The sequence below is a fragment of the Cydia splendana genome, chromosome 3, assembly GCF_910591565.1.
Source record: "Cydia splendana chromosome 3, ilCydSple1.2, whole genome shotgun sequence".
Classification (NCBI taxonomy): domain Eukaryota; kingdom Metazoa; phylum Arthropoda; class Insecta; order Lepidoptera; family Tortricidae; genus Cydia; species Cydia splendana.
This window is the reverse complement of record NC_085962.1, coordinates 8,662,296-8,677,348: the sequence shown is the minus strand read 5'-3', so window position 1 is coordinate 8,677,348 and position 15,053 is coordinate 8,662,296. Positions and strand designations below refer to the sequence as shown.

The 15,053-nt window shown below is 35.3% G+C and overlaps 1 protein-coding gene and 1 long non-coding RNA gene across 2 annotated transcripts in view; both read right to left on the bottom strand.

Annotated features, from left to right (window-relative positions):
- LOC134806523 (uncharacterized) overlaps positions 1-15,053 on the bottom strand; it is a 496,946-nt gene that overhangs the window by 360,812 nt on the left and 121,081 nt on the right. The gene's annotated exons all lie outside the window — the stretch shown is intronic.
- LOC134806510 (carbonic anhydrase-related protein 10-like) overlaps positions 1-15,053 on the bottom strand; it is a 54,100-nt gene that overhangs the window by 36,031 nt on the left and 3,016 nt on the right. The window contains exon 2 of the mRNA XM_063779793.1: positions 7,476-7,692. Within this exon, the coding sequence (XP_063635863.1) occupies positions 7,476-7,539 (64 nt within the window). The 5' untranslated portion in view covers positions 7,540-7,692. The remainder of the gene's footprint in view (positions 1-7,475; positions 7,693-15,053) is intronic.

Below are 15,053 nucleotides of genomic sequence, written 5' to 3'. Positions count from 1 at the left end.
ACAAAACAAATGCAACTCTGTTCCAATTGGATATGATTTATAATTACATCGAAGTGAATAAGTGCTATAGGTAGGACCATGGGCCTTACGAGGTTGTTACAATGACGTGTGATCGACCACAGCAACTGATCCAATGCCTCGATTTTAACGATTAAGGGTCAGTTGCACTAAACCGTTTGTCAGCGTTAAAGCGTTCACTAAAGGAGATCGTCGATTTTGGACCCAGAGTAAACCATCACGTATACGGTACAGACTATTACAGTAACTATACTAATTATATACGCATTTTATTACTGAAAAAGATATAATATTGGGTAAAAATTAAACAGGAATTAGAAATATATAATTAAAAGACATTATAGTATTCATTTCCGTAAATCAATGTATTATATATTAACAAAAGCCTTGCCGTCGTCAACATCTTTATTAGCATTGACATAACACTCAAATTCACACAAACCGTGAGGTTTTTTCACTAAGGAGTTATAAAATCTCATTGCATTAAACTATAAGGTGGGTAGCCATAAGTCATAGTTGACATAAGTGCGTTTCGATACTATTCAAAATATCAGTAGTGTCATTCATTATTTATTTAATATATACCTACTTATAAATTCTAACTTGACTGTAAAAATGCCTAAAATAAGTAGTTAAGAAATATAGTAATGTGACTTTTTATTTAATTACATAGTTTGGAGATTTAAACGAGTTCAGAATACTACGATATCATTCTACTTTTATTTAACTAAACGCAACCATTTTTATCAATCTGTCAAATATTTTCAAGTAACGCCAACCTTAAATAAACCTTACTTCATTGAAAGAAGATTTAAAATGAATCTGTTCACTCTCCGTAGAAGTAACAATGAACTGCCGAATAAGATCAAAATATAAATTTTTATTGAACATGGATACGATTTCAGTTTCATTTACATGTCAGACTTTGTCTATTTTATTTTAAAAAGTCAAAACACTTTTACAGAATAGTGCGAGTAGTATACGCTTTAGTATATAAAAGTTTTTCTTGTCATGTTCAAGTTTTTATTGCAGTATTTCTCAAAATTTCCGTTATATTTCGTGACTCTGTGTTTATCATCATGATCTAGCAATTATAACGATTAATTTCCTATATATATTACATGTATACGTTCAATTTGCGAGTGGGCCCAAACGCCTAAGAAAGTCGACGATCTCCTTTAATTGTATGGGAATTAAGTTTCATACTACACTGCTGATTGACGTTAATCAGTCCGTTAAATGTGATTGGTGCAACTGGCCCTAAATCATTTTTAATTTTAGTTTTCAGACTGAAACATTAATTCAATATGATAGAAATCGTCCGGGTAAAAAGTGATCAAATATTTGGTCTGGTGCTGTTTCTTATTTATTTTTGTGCTGTTTTCATATCTGCTTTGAAAGCGCTCACCGATACAATGACTTGACTGTATTAAATATTTAAAACAGGTATCATACGCGTAGTTGAAAAATTGTTAAAAATAAATATAAATAAGTATAAAGAAGATTAAATTTTATACCACATCGCAATGATTTTATTATCTAGCAAAAAAATAATTATTATGAACTAGTAGTAGCACCGACCGGAAAGTCTTATGTTGTTGAGCATTAGACTTTCCGGTCGGTGCTACATCTATTGTCACTTGACAGTACTACTACCGCTACTTAAAGTACTGATAATTCCGCTACTCGATGCTAGATGTTGACTATGAAAATAATAGTCTTTTTGGTACCAAAACTGATGTACTCTTGCACTCTTGTCTTACTATATTTCTCTATGGTTATGTGGAACCCTATAAAGCAAAGTTAAATTAAAGTCGTATAAGGATTTGGTGGTCCGGCAGGCTTAAGGCTCGGCCACCTGCTCCCATGCAACCTAGCTCTGAAAAAGCCATTTGCGTCGCCTTTTGTACTCGTGTTTACTTTTATGCAATTTGTTGGAATTTGTATTTCTGTTTTGCAACGTTTGTGTGCAGTAACTAGGCCTGTCATTTGCGAGAGATGCTTTTCTGTTCTTTTGGGAGTCATTTTCAATGCGCATATAGATACCTACGTAATAATTGTCTTTTCACCACACCAGCTCGGAAAGGCTTACTTTGCACTGAATCAAAAACTGATAGCAAAGTTGCATTTTATTCACATGTGAGGCAAAGTAATCAAATGCAAATTTTGAGTTGTTTTCTTATGTTTATTGGTAGAATTGACTTTTAAATGATGATTTTGGATGATAAATATTTAATAACATTCATTTGGATTTGATTTGGTTTGATTTTGTTTGATATTTTACATTTAATATTTGCTTCGTGTTGGTGTAATGAAATTTTTTTTTGTTTTCTTATTTGTTTTTTTTTTTGTTTAAAAAGTAATTAAATGTAGCATATAGCGTTGTTGTAACACGGGCATTACATTTAACTCAACCAAACAATTGAAATCTGTGACATATCAATGTCATTTCGTACATCAATCGACCGAGATTGTACTTAAGTTTAGTAGCAAATGTATGAACTCATTCTAAGCACTAATCAATATGTAAGCCGGCCCTAAGGCAAGTGTACACGCTTGTAGAGGCCTTATATGAAAAAAATAAATTATGGATTATCTCCGAAATGGACTTAATTAGAACATCGGTGTCTTTGGGAAAGTTACTTGATTTAAGCTCAGGAATGCACCCTTGAAATTAACGGAAATCAAAAAAAACACGGTGTATTGCGAATTTTGTTATGTTTAAAGCGTGACAAGCAACGTCAATTACACTGATGACAGCGTACATTGAAGATAATATTTAATTTCCGTGAAAAATAGGAAGTCTAAAGACTTCATCATTTTTATTTTTATTTAAACTAACACGATTTTCACTCATACTTTTATAACTAACACGGGACTACGCGCGTAAAACTTACGTTTATTTATGGCCTGACGTTTCGAACGTGACGTTACGTTCGTGGTCACAGGCAGACTGGCGAGGAATTGTATCAACATCTTCTTGCGGCGCGGGTTTTGCGAACTACCCGCTTTGATCTTAATTATTCACTTGTACGCTAGAGTTGTTACTTTGCCTACACACAACACTCACGACATCCGAAGGTTTGTGGTGGGATCATTTTTAAATGTCGCTGAACAAAAATCTTGGATAGTTTGAGGAGTCCAGCCTACAGTTTAATTTTTTGCTTGTGTTATAGGCCACACCCGGTATACGATAATCATCTATTGTTCTCGATTTAAAAGGCGTGTAAATATAGGAGAGACGCGGAGAGCAAACAAGGTCATAAAGCACGTCAGGGGAACGCCTATATATAATCAGCTTAGTGATAAATTGGCAAACAGCACGCAAGCGACACAGCTGCTTCCGGATCCGGACCGCAACTGACGGCTGTCTTTGCTCGCTTCGTCAACTATTACCTATTTTATGTACACAGTAATAAGTGCACGTAAACGTGATAATAAGCAAATATAAATTCCTGAAAAAGATAAAAAAGACTGAAATAAAAACGGCGAGGAAAATTACCAAGAAATTGGGAAAGGGCAAAAGTCACTAACTGTCTTAAGAATGAGCATTAAGCGCTTATTCTTAGTAACTAAACTTCTTCCAGATTGAATAAATATAAACATATCTGTGTGTCTCGACTTGTGTCTGTTCTCATATCCACTATTTACAATCCTGCACCAAACTAACTGTCTCTGTTTAGCCCAATGGTTGACTGGTAGAGAATGCCTCAAGGCGTTAAGTTCGCCAATTGTACTCTTTTTTTGTAAATTTGTGCAATAAAGTTTAAATAAATAAATAAAATATCTACTAATATGCTTAAATTAGGTATAATTTACGTTCTTCTGCTTCCGAAAGTTAAGAATATCGTTGAAACAAATATCTACCCAAAATGTTGATAAGTTCAAGAAAAAATGACGTCGGGAATGGTTTTGATTGATTTAAGTATTTAAGTCATTTATAACACCAGTAATTAAGGTTATATTATATCTTTTATATGTACTTTTCAAGAACAACACACACAATTATTCGTTAGCTGTGAGCCTGCCTATAACTAGGTACCTCAAATCAGATAGAGTTCAATCATTCTACGGTGTTGAAACACATTAAATCAATAATATCTCTAAACTGATATATATGTCATACATTAAATAAAAAGTAAGTAAAGTGAGTGAGTTTTCTTTTTATTTATTTTTCTTTAGTATATGACATCTATTTCAGTTTATAAATTATACATAACTAGTAGCGTGACTACTTAAAAACACAAATCATAAAATAATTTGATTTATTCCCAAAGTAATAATATTTAGTTTGATTTTATTAAATAAATCCACAACATAAACAAAAAAATTATCAAAATATGAATTATGAATTTACATATGTAGACTTTATTAAAATTGTAAAAGTATTCACTTATAAATCATCCTCGGCTTCGTCCATGAATGTTTTTTGTAAGTTCTTTTTTTTCGTATCTCATGAAGTACAGTCGCCATCAGATATATCGGAGCGGCCAAGGTGTTCACAATATCTGAACACGCGCTCTAACGCCCTGACAATAGAGGCGTGTTCCGATATTTGTGAGCACCTTGGCCGCTCCGATATATCTGATGGCGACTGTACCTTGCTTTTATTTAATGGCGGAATATTTTACTTAGCTTAACCGCATGGCAGGTGGAGGAGACTAAGCCGCGATAAAAAAACGCTAATTACTTTCGTTTCTTTGTTTGTTTGGCTAATATTGTAAGAATTTGCGTCCGACCATTTAAAAAAAAGGTCAGAAAAATCGAGTTGTTGTTGTTAGCCGTAAATACCGCGAAGTCGGCGAGACACACAATAAGTTTCAACACGCCTTTCAATGATACTAGCTGACTGAATTATGTCCAGTGATCGTTAATTTTCCAGCAATTTTGGTGCAGCATAGTAAAAATAAAGGATTTTCTCCAATTTTTTTCTAGGGAGCGGATTGGTTAAGGTTAATATTACTGTTATTAACCCTAATTATCTATTCCACCTAGAGTAGGGCATACAGATGCTTTTAACCAACAATGCTGCACCAAAATTTCTGGAAAATTAACGATCACTGATTATGTCAATATCTTTTGGTCCGATTCGAACTTTAAGATACGTTATATAATAATTATTACGTCTAGATACGATATGGTTAGATAATTATGTCAGTGTCAAGTCCAGTTTCAAAGTTTATTGCTTCGCAAGTAACGAATCGGGTATATCTATGAAGGCCGCTAAAATGGAATTTAGAAAAATGTATCGAGGTTCGAAATTTCCAGAAGCTATTCTAATATTTATTATATTACACGTCTTATCTACATTTTAATATACAGACTGAGTTTTAAATCGCGAATAATATTGTTGATATATTTTTCTAGGACCAAAGTGTCTTGCAGGTCAATTCGAGTTTTAGTTATTAGACCAATATGATACTGATCAGCCAATGTCAAAAGTGTAATTTCTTCAACCAAAAACGTCCCTTTTGACACTGACAGATCAGTATCATACGAGTATCATATTGAAAACAAATCTAATAACTAAAACTTGAATTGGCCTGTTACAAATTTAACCATAGGGCTAAAATTGAAACCATCCATTAACACTACTACACAAAACATTTTAAGTGGATCTACATAATTGATAATTATTCCAAAATAATTTTAAAGTAACATTCTGAGAGGATGTTTTATCTTCTGAAATTTCATTTCAAGCACGAAACATGATATCGAATAATAAAGATAATAACCTCGTAGCCAGAATTATTCACCAGCAGCTTGCCCTCCTATACGGCCTTGTGGACCGCGAAGTGCCGTACTACAAGTACTCACCTGCGCCAGTTCTCGAAAATGGTCGTGCCACGCTCTATTGGGATCGATCTATCATCACTGACAGGACTATTGTAGCCAATAAGCCTGACATCGTGCTGATAGATCGATCGCAGCGCCGGACCGTGCTCGTCGACGTCACCATCCCCCATGATGAGAATCTCGTGAAGGCCGAGAAGGACAAGTCCAGCAAGTACCTAGACTTAGCCCACGAGATAACCGCTATGTGGGATGTTGACTCGACGATCATTGTTCCTATAGTCGTGTCAGCGAACGGTCTCATAGCGAAGAGTCTCGACCAACACCTAGAGAGACTCTCGCTGGGTGGTTGGATCAAGGGTCAGATGCAGAAGGCGGTAATTTTGGACACGGCGCGTATAGTACGTCGATTCCTCACTCTGCGGCCCTGACCACCGGCAGCTTGGACCCTGCCCCGCTGCCGGCGGCACCCTAGGTTAGACACTGATTTAAACTTTCACGATTATTAAACATTATCAAACTGCACAACGGGACTTAATCGCGTATTTAAGTTTTAAGATCTCATCCACATGGAATCCAGTCATTAGTAAATGTAAGCGGAAACGAATATCGACAGTCGATAAATCGAATATCGTTAGTGTTGTGTGTCGACAGAGTGACATCCCTAGTGCGCAAAACGTTCAAACTGATAAACAAGACCAAGTGCGGGTAGTTCGAAAAACTCGCGCGGCTAGAAGATGTTGATGTCAACTTGAGCCAGTCTTCTCCGAGACCACGGGGACAACGCCGTCCTCGAAACGTCGGAGGTAAATCTTAAAACTTAAATACGCGATTAAGTCCCGTTGTGCAGTTTGATAACCCTAGGTTAGGTTTTTTATAATGTGTTTATATATTTTTGTTATGTTTTGTAAGTGTTTTTATATTTTACTTTTATACTCACATTGTAAAACCCTAACCTAAGACCCTAATTGAATAAAGAGAATAATAAGATAATAATATTCTGTCAAAATATACTTTAGTAAATTTAAAAAAAAGAACTTAAATCAATGAAGACAAGTTTCAAGTCATAATATATTGTTTGTCATATTATCATTGGGTAGTCCTTATTCGGAAACCGTTAACTTTTCAGGATTTTCGTAAGGTTATCCTATAGATAGGTTAGGTTAGGTTTGTTTTATGGCAATCCTGAAGAGTTACGCGTTTCTGAAAAAAACACCGGTAAAGTGCGAGTCGGACTCGCATTCCAAGGGTTCCGTACATTACTAAATTTTTAACAATGTATTTTTTTTAGGTGGAAAGTGAATATAATGTCATTAAAAAACCCGTAGGGGTCGGATCAAAACCTAAGTAGTAATAGGTTTTCCTGTCATCAATAGGTAAAGAACTATTATATGTATATTTTTCAAAATTTTAGACCCAGTAGTTTCGGAGATAAAAGGGGGGGGGGGGATGGTCAGACAGACAGACAGTCAGACGCACGAGTGATCCTAAAAGGGTTCCGTTTTATCCTTTTGAGATACGCTAAAAACAAATTATGACTAAGGAAAACGGACAAACAATACATTATGACTTAAAACTTTATGAGAAACAATAGAGACCCAAATGTCATCTATGGAGTTAATTTTTATTATTCACGATTTAATAAATACCCTGTTTAAACGTACCTGTAATCGATAACAGTAGCTGCAACAATGCCGAGTTTGCAGCCGCGCCGAGAAGACCGTACATGTCTATGGCATTTTCCCTTTCCGTTCCAACATTGGAAATAGTCTATAATTTTGTACGCTTATAATTATGTCTCGCTTCTTGTCTCTCCATTATTAGTGAACTTAGGTTACCGAATCGTTGGAAAATTATTACGTTCCATTTCATTGCATTTACCTGAAACAAATAAATATTATAAATATTGAAACAAATATTCACCAAAATAATAAAATTTATACACTTATTTTATCTATATTTTCGAAACATCGGGATGTATTTTAAATTCATTATAATCCGTTTACATAGTTTTATTTCATGAGTGACCTCAAGGCATCAACAGAAAATACCCTTTATTGATTTCATCATAGGGTTCAAAGGTGAATATTGTAGAAATTATCCAACAGCTTTTAAATTACTCAAATTTCATATTTATATTATAACAATTACAAAAATAAAATATAGTGAACGCATTTGTATTTCCAAAAGAAATATTTATTTATCAGTGATTTTATAGTAGGTAAAAGATGGGACTTTTTACCTCCGTGGTTCACCCAACTTAATTAAATAAAAATAACACAAAACACTCGTTTGGGAATAAAACCAAATCTTACCTCCTAGACTCCTTGAGCGCCTGTGCAAAATTATGAGTTAAAACTATACACTTGGACGATTTTTTTGCACTAACCTTTTGACATTAACCAAAATGTTACAAAGTTTTTCATGAGTTTTATTCTAGTAAAGCTTGAGCCCTAGTAAATAGCGGTCGTTAGTGAAATAAACCTACACTAGTGGCTCTGTGAGCTGTAGACCTCGCGAGCAGAGCTTTAAATAACATGGTGCTAAGAGTTTTAAACATAGTAAATTAAAAAAAAAACAATACGAAATGTATGTGTAAAAAAATACAAAAAGTTAAAATAATATCCCAGCATACAATTACTGGGGATCGAACCCAGACCCTCTGTGCAAACAGAAAAAGCGAACGTTTACAAACTGAGCCAAATAGTTCTTAGATGGGTTGACGAAATTTAGCTACTCCTTCTCAAATTAAAATTAGTTAAAATTAAATATCTCCATACCTTCGAAACCAGCGAAATAAATTTTCTGAATTTTTGGCCATTTAATCTATAAACATATCTCAAAAAGAAAACACTCGTATGGTACCGATACCACTATTTGTTTAGGCGCGAGCTATCACAACTCCGCCATTTAAAAAAAAAATCAAAAAACCGGACGGACAAAAAATTTTTATTTAGACATAGAATCCAGTCACAAAATTTCACGAGATTCGGTTAAGAATTACGACCTGTAGAGGAGAACATCCGGACATACAAAAGCAAAATGCTCCAGTCGAAACGTAGACCTTCGCTACGCTCCGGTCAATTAACCTCAAAGTTTATTTACCATGAAGGTTATACAGTGGAACCTCGATAGTACGAATCTCAAGGGAAACGCCAAAATCTTCGTGTTAACGAGGTTTCGTCTAATGGAGGGCATCGACATAAGGAGGTTCTTGGAGGTTTTTGTTCGTCATAAAGAGGTTTCGAGTTACAAAGGTAAAACGCATGAAAAAATTGTGTTAAGTAGAGAGGTAATTATAGAAATGCAAAAATTACAGTCTTATTGTCTTTTTCGAGTTACAAAGGTTTGGTCGTAAATAACTTCGAGTTATAGAGGTGGTAAAACAAAACGACTATTCCTTCGAGTTGTAGAGGTCAAATATCATTTTTCGAGTTATAGAGGTAAACAATGTACCTAGGTACTGAATAGTCGTGAAGGGAATAGTTGGTTACTTCGTGTTAAGCTCCCTTGCACCATTCTACTAACCCGAGGTTAACGGGTTAAACCTGGACTTACCATGGTTACCAGTACAATTTGACACTAAGTTAACGGTTTAACAGCTTACCCCGGGTTATTGGGATGGTGCAAGTGGGCCTTAATGAGGTTAATATTTCGAGTTATGGAGGTTTTGGCTCTGAAGAGAAGGGGATAGCATTTTATTTCGTGTTAACGAAGATTTCGTCTTATCGAGGTTAGAGTTAGCGAGATTCCACTAAAGTTTAATGCCTATAGCTCGTTTCTTGGTAAAGATATGTTATTTTTTCCTCGGTATAGGTACTATATATTAGTTATAATATATTTTTATGCCTGACATGTAAAATTCTGTGACTTTTACCAATAAATTTCTGATTCTGATTCTGATTATATAAGTATGTCATTGTAAAAACCCGTTTATAGTGAAAATGCGTTTTTCCTAGTAGTTTTCCGTATAGCCTTAGTGATAGCGCGTTTTCACTAGATAAAGCTACTTATTCGTAAGGCCTCGGTGAAAACTAGTTTTATTTAACTAGGATTTTTAGTCAAAACAAATTTTCGTAAAGCCCCTCGGTGAAAACTAGTTTTCACTAATTATTCAAAACTAATTTTGGTTAAAATCGGTTTTCCCCAAGGAACTTTGTGACAACTAGTTTTGACTGAAAAATCTCAGTAAAAACTAGTTTTCATCGAGGCTTTACGGAAAACTGGTTTTAACTACTGCAAACGTTTTTACTGAGGCGATACAGAATACTAGCTTTAACTAGGGAAAACGCGTTTTCACTAAATACGGATTTTTACGGTAACTTCCACCACAATAAAAACAGACATTAATATGTAGTTATTAGGTACAAGTCATTGATACCATATTATTCGTTGGATTATACTTCAATTTCACAATGGATTTTATCAGATCTAACTTATCAATAATCATCGGACTCCGTAACCTGTACGAAAGGCCCATTGTCCATATTCATAAAACAATTATAGGCATTGATATGTCGCGCTCTTACAACTTTTTACTGTCAAGGGTTTGTTTGAGTATAAATGAGCGTAAAAAGTTCCAAATCACGCGAAGCAGTCGTTAGCTGCTTCAGAAGGAGGTGAAGGGTGTCCCAACGGCCACTGTGTTTATCAACTAAGAATACCTAAAAAACCGGGCAAGTGCGAGTCGGACTCGCGCACGAAGGGTTCCGTACCATAATGCAAAAAAACGGCAAAAAAAAAGGTCACCCATCCAAGTACTGACTCCGCCCGACGTTGCTTAACTTCGGTCAAAAATCACGTTTGTTGTATGGGAGCCCCACTTAAATCTTTATTTTATTCTGTTTTTAGTATTTGTTGTTATAGCGGCAATAGAAATACATCATCAGTAAAAGCTATCACGGTTCGTGAGATACAGCCTGGTGACAGACGGACGGACGGACGGACAGCGGAGTCTTAGTAATAGGGTCCCGTTTTACCCTTTGGGTACGGAACCCTAAAAACGACAAAATTCTTCTAAGGTTAAAATCACAATTGCCGCTGTCCCATAGGCCGCTGTGTTTAGGAACTAAGAATTAAAAGAAATATTTTTTTTAAACTGTATTTAAATACATACATATTTATGTGACATATCAAAATAAATGAATGGGTGGAACATTTTTTATCTAGTTGAATTCAATTGTAATATTCCCATTCCAACATAACTCATAAATAGGCAGAATGAATGTACATTCACCTGCAATAATAAATTACACAACGAAGGCCGCAAAAATATCTGACAAGATCTTATTTGTAGAGACAAGAGCGTGTCACGTATTTTTGCGGCCTTCGAAGAGTAACATATTAATGCACTGACTTTACCTAAAATGATTGTGAGTTAAGTAACTCATTTGATAACAATCTATAACAAAATTAAATAAGTATATGGTATGAGTAAACTGACTCACATGTTTCTATAAAATGACAAAAAACAGTAATAAATATGAAGCTGCGCGTAAACAAAGAGGGTAAACAAAGCAGGCTACACGGATAATCTTTGTAAGCTAGGTAGTTGTTACGTTGTCTTCTAGATAATTATGTACGGTGCCAAAACTTGGAGCCCGAAAAGCTGTGATGTTGCCTAGATTGACGCTTTTGAAATGTGGTGTTGGCGAAGATTACTGCGTATACCTTGGAGAGCTAGAAGAACTAACATCTCTATCTATTATGGAAGAACTCAGTATTACCACACGGCTCTCCAAAGCATGCCATGAACGAACCCTTAGAATTTTCGGACACATTATGAGATCACCAATGCATGATATGGATAAGTGTATCATCTTGGAGCGAATGAACGGCAAACGCGCTCAAGTTGGGGCTCGTAAGAGATGGTATGACGCCATGAAGAAGACTAGTGGCGGCAGCCTGCACCGTGCAGTCCACTTGGCTTATGACCGCAATCAATGGAGACATCTTGCATGTGGTCGCGATCCTCAGCATTGAGGGAACGAGGAAGAAGTGAGTTGTTACGCATGCGAGGCTATTAATAGCGAATTAAAACACTTTATTAAAATACACGAAACTGTTTGCTTGCGCTTTATAATAACCAGCTCTCAGGATTACCCACTATTTAATGCAACATAAATTTTGTTGCTATAAAAGCCGGACACAAAGAATGTACCTATAAACAGAGCGCGCACCGCGAGTGGAATGTCATGGAAATATTTTTAAAAGGGTTCGCCATTTCAAAGCTTGCTCGTCGTCGTATTGAATGCGTTTTAATGAAAAAACATGCGCCGATTCGGCATAGCCAAGGGAATTAAAATCTCTGCGCACCGCCATTTCAAATGCATCGGTCGGAATTTTCATTTGTCCGAATATTATGCCGGGAGGGAATTCTGTACTGTAACTTGTTCAAGTTTATGGTCGCGCTGTTATGTGCTCGGGAATAATAAATTACTGATTGGATTAGTTGCCATGTTGCTTTATTATTCAATTTTAAGTCTGTTATTGCGGCAATGTTTTGTGGATTGGGATGTTCCGCTATTTTGTTTGCTATTTGCATAGGTACTTTAGTCTGCTATTGATACGTAATATTTAACGAAATTAACAATATTTTTTTTATAAAAAAATAGGAATTTCAAATAGAACAAGTAGGAATTATTGTAGTATATAATCAATAGATTTACTCGTAATTCCTTATTTTTTTCAACCATAACGTAACATAATTTTCCATCGGCGACTACATGTTTACTGATATTATCTTTATCTTTCTGTTGTACGACCTTCTACCAATCAGAAGCAAAATGTAATTAGTCAATTTAAATACCCAAATTTAAATAAATATAACAAAATTAGGTGCAGTTTCGACTGCGGAGAAATTTCAACTAATCGAAAGTTCTTCCATGTTTTACCTTTTTAACTAGAGCCACAGACAACACACACAATAATACATCTTTTTCGCTATCTGGATATACATATATGGCACTCTAGTTAATAATGTAAAACATGGAAGATATTTCGATTAAATAGTAGAAATTTCCCCGCAATAAGAATGCCCCTCCTGTACCTTAGTAATATTAGGGTTTCCATTTTAATTTGAAAGAAACGAAATAATACGAGTATTTCTATATGTAGCGGTATGTATCAAACATCATCATATATTGCGGAATTAAGATTATACAGGGTGGAAAAATAAGGCGGGCCCTGGAGGGAAACTACCTTAAATCCTTAAGTTGGCTCATTTTACTTAAAGGAGACATTCCTTTATTTTTAAAAAGAAATAAAACTGCATTCAAAGATTTTTCTTTTTTTCTTAAATTTTGCTTGTCTAAAAATATTCTTGCTTGAGTACTAAATATTCGATTTTATTGATATTTTGTACGACAGACGATTGTAAGACCTAATGTTTCTTGGAGAAATGTCATCATTAACATTAACTGTGTCGACTAGTAGAAAAAAATAGCGAGTGTTGTATTTTTTGGAAGTTTTACTCGGTTCGATTCCCGGTTGCGACAAGCGAATTAAAAAAAAAATTGAATGCAGTTTTATTTCTTTTTAAAAATAAAGGAATGTCTCCTTTAAGTAAAATGAGCCAACTTAAGGATTTAAGGTAGTTTCCCTCCAGGGCCCAACATATCTTTCCACACTGTATACCAAATCTAGGCGGATTGTTAGAGGGCAATAATTTCAATGCGTGCAGCCAAGCCGCACTAATCACCCATTTAGCATCGCAGCACGTTTTGAGCTAGCATAGGATGTCCCAGGAATATCCAGGTAAGTCTGCGTACATCCTATTCATCATCGGCTTAAACCAGAATCATGTAACATAATCATCTACAACTATCACAATTAGCTACTAGGATATACAGGGTGAAATTGTTTCTCTGACCATGCTCTGAGGGGTGGATATGTAGATCATATTGAAGAGCCAACCCCGAAATTGCGATAATAAATAGCTGCTCCATAGATAACATTGACTCTGAATCACCAAAATGTTCATACCTACATTTTTTTATTTTCCTTTAGTACATTAAGTTTTTCTTTTGTGAAATAAAGTTTAAGTAAATTAGAGAAAAAATTAAAGAAGTTAGAGAAAAATTGGGACTACGTTTGTAAGGAAAAGCAGTCGTCTACATATCGTCTTAAGTTATACTATATTATAAGCCTATACGGTGTCCCACTGCTGGGCAAAGACTAGATTTCCATTCGTCTCGGTTTAGAGCAATCTCCGGCCATTCGTTAAGATATGTGTCCAGGTCATCCCGCCATCTCCGTCTGGGCCTACCAGATCCTCGCCCGTCACCCATACCGTGGTTATTTTGGCCCACCTCTGTAGGTGCATGCGGCAGACATGGCCGGGGCCGTCTTAAGTTAACTAGAATTAATTAATAATGATAATGAGACGCTACGCTAACGCTAGTCCAGTCAAAATCTTCGAGTGTTTCAACCGCTACCACTCATTCCAACAATAAAAAAGGCAAACTGAACATAAACCATTCTTATTTCTTTCTATATCTTCTTTGTAAGAAGCAGAAATCCACTAAACTATTGACTAAGTCAACGGGGACTTACCCCTGGATAATAAAAATAATGGAAATATAACATTTACCGCAGCAATTTTTTATCGATTTCTTTATACATAACCTACATTGAAGATCACATTTTCATAAGAAGTGAGCAGTTTCCATTGCTCTTCGGTGCATTACAGGAATTAAGAGTGTCGGCAAAAACAGTGACAATTTCCCAAACAAGACACTAAGGCCCAGTTGCACCAACCACATTTAACAGACTGATTAACGTCAAACAACAGGGAAGTATGAAATTTTCCATACAAATAAATTTACCCTAAGGGTCGGTTGCACCAAACCGTCTGTCACCGTTAAAGCGTTCGCTAAATTTATTTGTATGGGACATTTCATACTTCACTGCTGTCTGATGCTTAGGTTTGATGTTAATCAGTCTGTTAAATGTGGTTGGTGCAACTGGGCTTAAGTATTCTGAAACCTAAATAACTTTTTAACTTAGGCAAGCTGGACAGTCAGTACATAATAATTTGTTGTTAAATCTCTTTCGTAATATTTACTCTAAAAATAAAACTTTATCTATTGCTTACTTAATTTTTGTCGTGAAATCTGAACTATACCGTAAGTTCAGATTTCACGACAAAAATTAAGTAAGCAATAGATAAAGTTTTATTTTTTCCATTAAAAAAAGTGAAAACTCAATGACATTGTAACAGTTTTTCGATCAGGTCACGTGTC